A 9,320-nucleotide genomic window follows, 5' to 3' on the forward strand; every position below is an offset into this window, starting at 1 on the left:
CTTTATTTCTTGTTATTATTTGTAAACAAAATTGGATTAATATGAAATATATTTTAAGTGATATTTGATTTTTCAAAAATGAAATTAAACGATTTTAACAATTGACTAATTTTGAAAGTAGTGTAAGTCCATTTGCAGCCTGTAAATATACATTATTTTAGCTAAATTAGCCTAAAAATAATGTATATAATCAAATTATATATTGATAAATTAATAGAAACATTGTCAAACTTGATATAATTAATGATTATTTTTAAATTAACCAATATGCAAACCTTTAATTTTCTCAAAACAACAGAAAATGGACTTACACCACTTTCAAAATAAACGGTCCATATATTATTATTATTATTATTGTGTTTTATTATTAGTTTGTTATAATATTTTTATTAATTTTATAAAAAAAAAAAAAAACGCGCGTTTAATTATTACATAATTGTATACTTAATAAATTTACATTTTTTAATATCATTAAATGCATTTGCAAATAACATTGTTTTATAATTAATGTTAAAAGAAGAAAAAAAAAGCAATAATAATATATTTTATTTGTCTTTTAAAAAAAAAAAGTGAACATTTTAAAATGCTCTAATTTCTTTGCAAATATTATTATTTTTAGTTTTTGTCTAATAAAATAGAATATTAATAGAATCCGTTGCAGAGAGTACGACAATATATATTTTTTTCTCTTTTAATAAATAGCTCTAATCCTGTGATTTAACAAAACTTACACGTATGTATGTGTAAATGTTACAAAAGAAGTAAATTTATTAAAAAATACAATTTTTTGTTTTTAGTTTTATCAGCTGTACGTATTAAATGTTACACTGGATTCAGCTATAAAAGTGTTGCAAAATATATTTTATTATCTATGTTGTTTGGTTTTATACAGTACCAGTTATTTCGAATACGATACCGTTCGTATAATTTATCACAAATAATATTTCTTTCTTCCAATTGAATAAACATATTTAACCAATTAATAAAAAAAAATTTATCATTTTTTCATTAGATGAGCTTAATAGCAACTCACATTAGGCTCGATTACTTAGAATTGTTTAACAAGGAAGAGATAACATTATTAGAAAAGTATACGAAACAAAACAAGATATATATTTGTTCTTTTCTAGGTAAGTATACAAAGAATCGTAAAAAATTATTATACAAAATGTTCCGAGATTTACCAGCCGATATGTGTAATATGTTCTAACAATTTGACCAATAAACCTCAGGACGTTTTGTATATATACGACAATATAATTAAAAAATAGTTTAATTTTTTATAATTTTTTTCTTTTTTTTTTTCAGGTTTCTTTGTCTTTTATTTTCTTTTAATGGCATTCCCAAGCATATTAAATATTTTCGCATACATCTTTGGAATGTCAGACTCGGTTAATATAAATTTACCATTTTTTATAAATAATTTTTTAAATCCAGGCCTTCTTTATTACTGTTTGATCATATTTCAAACTACAGCAATCTGTATCTTATGTATTGTGTCCAATATTGGATTCTCGTTATACTTGTTATTATTACAGCACGCGTGTTTTCAATTAGACATTCTAAAGTACGTTTTTTATTTTAATGTGTACACCGGATAACAATTATTTACACATCTCGTTTTTATTGCAATTCCATTGGAATAGAATTAATTGGATAAAAAAAACGAGGTGTACAAATAATTTGTTTATCCATTGTAAATGATGATTATATTTTCTTGTTTAAATTATTTGAATATATATGTAACAGAAGCATCATTTTTGATCATACTCTCTATAGGCTGAAAATATGTCGACCATTTGTGAATCTTAAAAATGATAATCGATATAATCAAAGTTTTAAAAAATCTCGGGATGAAATCAATTGGATTGTGAATATAACTAATAGTTATATTAGAGCAATACAGTTAGTCAGAAATAATAATTTAACAATAACGTATTAACAAATAACTAAGCCTAATTTATATAGCTATATTTTATGATGAATTCTTTTTTTTTTTTTTCTTTTCTTTTAAGATTCATTGAACTCCTAAACAATTTTGGAAGGATTGTTTATTTAATTAATTTATTCTTTGCTTTGGTCGTCCTTATATTGGATTTTATCAATGTAAGTATAACAATTAATAATATATTTATAAGAAGAAAATATGACAATTTCAAAGATCTTTTTTTTGTGTGTGTCTCCATTAACAAAAAAAATCTATAGTCTTATTCATATTTCATTTCAGTGCATATTTTTTTGAGTGTCGTTTAAAAACAATTTAACAAGATTCCCTATTAAAAGAGAATGTGTATAAATGTCAAATTAATTATTTACTTTTTCTTCAGATTTTTCAGATAACCATAGTTATGCAAAATATAAGAAACATAATCGAATGCTTAGCTAACATTGTTGGTACTATATTTATTGTATATTTTAATTTTTATATTGGACAAAGAATTATAAATTATAGTAATACCGTGTTCGAGGAACTGTAAGATAATGTCAAATAATTTCAAAATAATCATTTAATTTTTCTTTTGTATTTGTTTTTGAGATATATTTTACATAAAATATTTTACATTGGTCATACTAATCGAAATGTTTTGTTTTTACGACAGTTGTCAAGTACCGTTTTATATGTTATCCATAAAAACTCAAAAATTATTATTATTTTTAATAGGAAGAAGTAGAAAGAAATGTGTATTAACAATAGGAATGATTTTTACATTGTCACATGAAATGTTTTCAAGTGTAAGAACGTTTACCTAAATTACTCTTCTTAAAATACATTATATATTGTTTAATCACAGACATTGATACAAATTTTTATTTCAGTTAATCCAAAAAGCATTTTCTTTTGCAACTGTGTTTTATACCATTCGTTAACATAAACTCATTTGAAAAATAATACAAATATGAGATGATCAATTACTATAAACAATAAAATAATTCGAATCCTAAGTAGAATAATATATATATATTAATAGATAATTCATTCATAGACAGTAATAAATATTAAAGTGTAGTATTAATTATTTCAATTTTAATCATTATTCTTATTTAATTAATGTGTATTACACTTTAAATAATATTATTTACTACTATTCATTGAAAAAAAAACACTTACTGTATATTAAGAACAAACACAATTACGTACACTTCTTAAGTAATTAGATAATTTCTTCTCCAAATCCTCGACTAATGACATATTGCATTATCAATAAAATCGTTTACACATTATTTACATTATTTACACAGTTTTATCTTTATATTAGAATATAGTGAATATTCTAAACGTTATGTTCGATACTGCGGTCGGAATACGACTGAAAAGGATTGTAGTAAAAAAGAATTGTTCTGCGCATATTCTTGAAAATGATTAGAATGAGGGAAATCTCTCCCCTACATTTAATTGCTGAGAACTAACATCTGTTTTCGTACTTATTACTTTACTACTTCGTAGTATCCTAAGTTGATCGATATTACTAGGGGAAATGATATTTTGTAAAATTATAGTCTACAAGTACTATTATTATTGTACTATTATCATGTCACTGTTTTCCATATAATTTTATTGATCGCAATTAAGGACTTTTAAAATGTACACCAAGAAAAATAACCGTGGATTTTTTTATTATGTTTATTACAAAGTATCAGAACACGTAAGGTTCTTTATAATGTCTGTCAGTGGTCTTACTTACTTCGAACAACATTTTCTATTTTCCAATCGAACAGTACAATTTATAATCAGCATAAATCAGCATGATGGTTTAAAAAGACAACGTGTTCTTGTGTGCTTAATGATATTTTGTGCACTGCCTACGATTATATACGAAGTAAAATTATTTATTTTTTAACTCACACACTTTATCTATATTACCATTACTATAATATTATAATAATAATTTGTATTAATTTATTATCTTCTATCTTTCATTACTATTGTTATTACACTTATTATTTTTATATTATCATTATTATTATAATATTATAATCTTATTTCATCAATACTGATTATTTTTTCCTTATTAAACTTATTAATAGATATTATAATTCTCGTTTTTACGTTTAGCAATAAATCTTAAATTATAAGTGCTTATTTAAGTTTTATAATTAAATAATCTTTTGACTTCACAGTATTATCGGCTTTTTACATCGAATTTTTCCCTGGCATTTTCTGTCAACATATTTCAAGAAACTTTTGCTATTTTTATTGTTGTATATAGCTACTATACCATCTATCATAAATATGAAACAGTTCGTAGGATTATTACTATATCTTGCTCTATTTTTTTACACACTAAAAAAATCTTTCCATTTTTAATAAAAAATGCTGTTTTTTTTTTTTTCTTATTCTTTAGATACAATCTATCATTGCTCATATTCAATTCGATTATCAGCAATTGTTGAACGAGAACGAATTAGACATTATTAAACGTTATACGAAACAAAGTAAAATATTTTCGTATGTTTTGATAGGTAAGCTCTAAAAAAAAACTCTCGTTAACAATTTTTAAATTTACCGGCCAAACTGCGAAATCATATTCAACAAGTAGGAAATAAGAACAAATATATTTGAAGTTCGGTTAAAAACTTTGCTTTATTACAAAATTAGAAACAAATAAAAAATTGAAATAAGTTAAAATAGATTTCTACTTTCAAGGATATCTAATCTCGATTTTCAAATAAAATTCTGGTAATTGAATATGATATTACAGTTTGATTGGAAAATTCTAAGACACCCTTTATACTACGATATCGCATTTACAAATTGTATTTTTTTGTTACAGTTTTATACATCATATGTGATTTTTTCTTAATAATTCCACCTGTTTTTAATGTTTTTCTTTATATTTTTGATAAATTGGATGAGAAACAATTAAAATTACCATCTAAAGTTACCGATGGTTCTTATTCAGGGATTTTATACTATAGTTTGTTAACATATCAATCAATAGAAATTTTGTGTATAAGTATTACTGCCTTGATATGTTATTCAATGTATTTAGTAATTATACAACATATATGTGGTCAAATAATAGTTTTAAGGTATGTAGTTTTATTAAAGAATGACATTCTTTTATATTACAAAATTATATCACGTATATTAATGTTAGTTTTTTAACGTATTGCTATCAGACTTAAATTACGCCAACCATTTGAAAATATTCAGAAACATGGAAGCAATGTATGGTTTGATGAATTTCATTGGATAGTTGACATAGTAAAGCATTCCATGAGAATCACTCGGTGAGTATGAAAATATTTTTCTTATAATTTCAATAAAAATGAACAAATTAAACCTTACGTATAATATAATACCTATGTGAATATTTGATTTTAATATCATTTAATAATTTTTATTTTGTATGTTTCATTTAAGGTTGGTTGATTTAACCAATAATCTCTCCAAGATAACTTACTTAATCGTAATATTTCTTATGGCGTTTCTCATTATCTTTGATTTTATTTTTGTAAGTATTCATTTAAAATGAAAAAATTAGATGATATGAAAATTATGAAATATATTAGTTTAATTTATTAATTACTATATTAATATATTTCTTATATATCTTCAGATATTTCAAATGTCTAAAACCACAAACCGTAAATTAGAAATAGGCGAAAGATGTTGCTTCATTTTCAATACCATCCTTGTTACATATTTGAATTTTTATGTTGGACAAAAACTTATAAATCATAGTGTTGCAAGTTTTGAAGAATTGTAAGAAGATTTATAAGATATTACGAAATATACTAGTTCATCAATACTTCATGTAACTGAATTAAAATTTCGACCGATGTTGTACACAATAATACAGAGATAATTAAATACATTAATAATTTTCTAACAAATTAATAATTACGTAAAAATGAATTTACAATTTTATTATAGATGTACAATTCCGTCATATATGCTTTCTCTAAAAACTCAAAAAATGTTGTCATTTATAATGGTAAGATTTATGAAACCGTATCAACTTTCAATCGGAGATATTTTCGTATCGTCGCACGAATCATTTGCTAATGTAAGTTATTACAAATGACCGACTTTTAATAAATTATACTTAAACTTGTATTTCTCTATATGAACATCACGAATACACGTTCAAGTATAACTATCACTTTAAACTATAAACGAATATATGCGCCTAGCAATGTCACACTTCCTCTATCAATAAATTTTAATTTTATATTTAATTCAATATACTTTCACACATATTTCAGCTAATGCAAAAGGCATTTTCTCTTGCTACAGTCTACTACAGTTTCTTCTAACTCCAAGTTGAACAATATTAATGAAAATGATTTCTTTCAAGAGGAACAAATTGTATCTCCTCACTTGTATTAAACGTAAAAAAAAACATGTATAAAAAAAAAAGATAGTAAGTAGTAAATTATATGATAGAGTAAACAAATGTTTCTTACGTCATTATAAATTTGATCTTTTTAATTAGTCAAGAAAATGGTTGAAAAAATTCTGATATATTTCATCGCAAAATTTCTTTTATTTACACATATACACTCACACATTTCACTGAACAAATGTAAAAAAAAATATGAATAATATAGCGCGATCAATAAGCTAGACAAGATTTGACATTCTGCTTATACTGTGGTTGAACAACAACTGACAAGAGCTGCATACAACAGACTGGTTCTGCGCATGTTCTTGAAAATGATTAGAATGAGGGAAATCTCCCCTCATTTAATTGCTGAGAACTAACACCTGTTTTTCTACTTACTACTATACTACTGCATAGTATTTTCAGTTGTTTGATATTATGAACGTCTATAGGAGAGATACTTTACTTCTATAAATACTATTATTATTCTGCTATTATCATATCACTATTTTCCCCATATAATTTTTTATCAATCATAACAAAGGATTATTAAAATGCGTAACAAAGAAGAAGAGTGGAATATTTTCTTTACTTCGTTGCAAAATACGAAAGACTCCTCACAATGTATGTCAGAGGTCTGACATACTATGAAAATCATTTTCTTTATTCCAACAAACTTTTTCAATTTATCATGGGTTTAAGACCGTATCAAAATTCTAATTTTCAATTGTTTCAATTATGTACGACAATCGTTTACATTGTTCCAATATTTGTGCACTCGGTAAATATATATAAGTATTTATAATATTTTAATTATTTTTATTATTATCGTATTCTATATGTTATATTCTTTATTTTTGGTCATTACTTTTTAAAAACTTAAGTTCAAACGTTATTGCTTGTACCATTAATTTTTACAGAAATTTTAATTTCGATTTTATTTTAAGAAGTAGAATATTCGTTATAGATAATAACGTATGAAGTAATTAATAATTTTATTCTCTAATAATATCTAATTATTTCTCATCATTTGAAAAATTTGATTTTAGTTATATCCACTTTTTACGTCAGACGTCGAGCTGCAATCAGCTATAAGAGTTCTGCAAAACATTCTTGCTGGATTATCCATTCTATGCATTTACGTTACTAATTGCACTAGTTTAGTACAAGTTGGTATCATTGTTTTTTTTTTTTTATGAAAGAATCTTCGATTTTTTCGTATTAAAAAAAAGTAAAAAACATTTATTCATATATAGGAAACATTTTATTCTAGTTGAAGAACATTTACTTTCATATTAAAAATGATTACGAACGATTATCTGCTGATGATGAATTAAACGTTATTAAGAAGTACACAAGACGAAGTAAAATTTATACGTACTGTATAATCGGTGTGTTCGTGGTATATATGTGTGTGCTTGTTCATGCAAAAATTATAGTAAATAAATTGAAAAAAAAAAAAAAAAAAATTTTTTTCCAATTAAATATATTTTCTTTTATTGTTTTAGCAATCATCCATTTTTATTTTCTTGCCACGATATCACCATCTATCTTTAATATTTGTTTGTATCTATTTGGAAAGATAGACAACGTTTATCTTAAATTACCCATTTCTATTCTCGATGTTTCAATCTCAGGGCCATTATTCTACTGTTTGTTCATTTACCAAACGATAGGATTATACATTTTAATAATTATAGCAAGTACGAGTTTTTCAGCATTTATGGTAGTAATACAACACACTTTTTGTCAATTTACTATTATGAGGTTTGTTTTGAAATAAAAAGAAATTTAAATACAGTAGAATCTAGATTTTTCATGTTTGTTAATAAATATTTGAATTTAAATCGATATGTACCTTAACGTTTTTTTCTTTTTTTTCCAAACAAAGATCCTACCGTATTTATCCGAATAATTACAGCACGATTAAAATATCAAATTATTATTCGACTTATTTTTTTGTATTGTAGAATGAAAATTGTTCAACCATTTCGTAAGAAACAAAAATTTGCACGAAACGTTCGGTTCAATAATAAGTTACAAGAGGAATACAAATGGATGGAAGATATAATAAAACATCATACACGAGTCATTGAGTTAGTCGACAAATAATAATATTTCTTTTTTTTTTTGTTATTTTAATCAATTTTGTTTTTGTTCTTCTCAAGGTATGTTAATCTTTTCAATTCTATTTCGAAGACACCATATCTTATTGAAGTCTCCCTTGGATTGTTTTGTATTGTATTGGATTTTATTAATGTATGTTGATTATATTGCGATAATACTATTTTTTAATTCATTTTAATTTTTTTAAATTCATACTAGTACACTATCTATATAATTATTGTTTTAATGAAACACTATAATTATTATTAATAATTTACTGAGATGTAATAAATGTATTCATACTAAAAGGGAACTGCAATGTAATTTAATAAACTTGATTTTTGTTTTAAACAGAATAAAACTCAGATGTGCAATGAATTATTAAAATATATATTACAGTGCATGTTTTTTTTTTTTTTTTAAGAACCGAACAATAACAAGAAAATTGTTATTTCTGATTTCTTAATAACTCAATTCATTTTCAGATGTTTCAATTGGCATCAACATTGCAAAGTAAAAGTTATTTAATCGAATGTTGCATTTATATCGGTGGATCTGGATTTATGACATACGTGACTTTTCATTTTGGACAGACGCTTATTAATCATAGTACAGAAATATTCGATGAATTGTAAGTTTTAAACAATTTTATTATAAAGTAATGATTTTTTTTATCTGCATTGATTACTTTTGTAAAAAAAAAAAAATTAACATAACTCTAATGTGATTTTAAAATAATAAAAAAAAAAAAAAAAAGAAAAACCGATTATTGTAATGCGTATTCGCGTAGAAAAAATAAAGGATGAATAATCCGTGTAAATAATTCGTTTCTATTTTGGCAGATGTAACGTCCCGTTCTACAATCTTTCCATAAAAACACAAAAA

General features: G+C 23.9%; 1 protein-coding gene across 1 annotated transcript; it reads left to right on the forward strand.

Moving 5' to 3' along the window:
• Positions 1-6,918: 6,918 nt before the first annotated feature.
• LOC106791908 lies at positions 6,919-9,109 on the forward strand. The gene is made up of 2 exons (XM_014757917.1): positions 6,919-7,110; positions 8,921-9,109. Exons 1-2 carry the CDS (start codon positions 6,952-6,954, stop codon positions 9,068-9,070), a joined length of 309 nt encoding a protein of 102 aa, XP_014613403.1. The 5' UTR covers positions 6,919-6,951; the 3' UTR covers positions 9,071-9,109.
• Positions 9,110-9,320: the final 211 nt, after the last annotated feature.

This window comes from Polistes canadensis, unplaced genomic scaffold, assembly GCF_001313835.1.
Source record: "Polistes canadensis isolate GaletaPanama2010 unplaced genomic scaffold, ASM131383v1 scaffold_352, whole genome shotgun sequence".
Lineage (NCBI taxonomy): Eukaryota > Metazoa > Arthropoda > Insecta > Hymenoptera > Vespidae > Polistes > Polistes canadensis.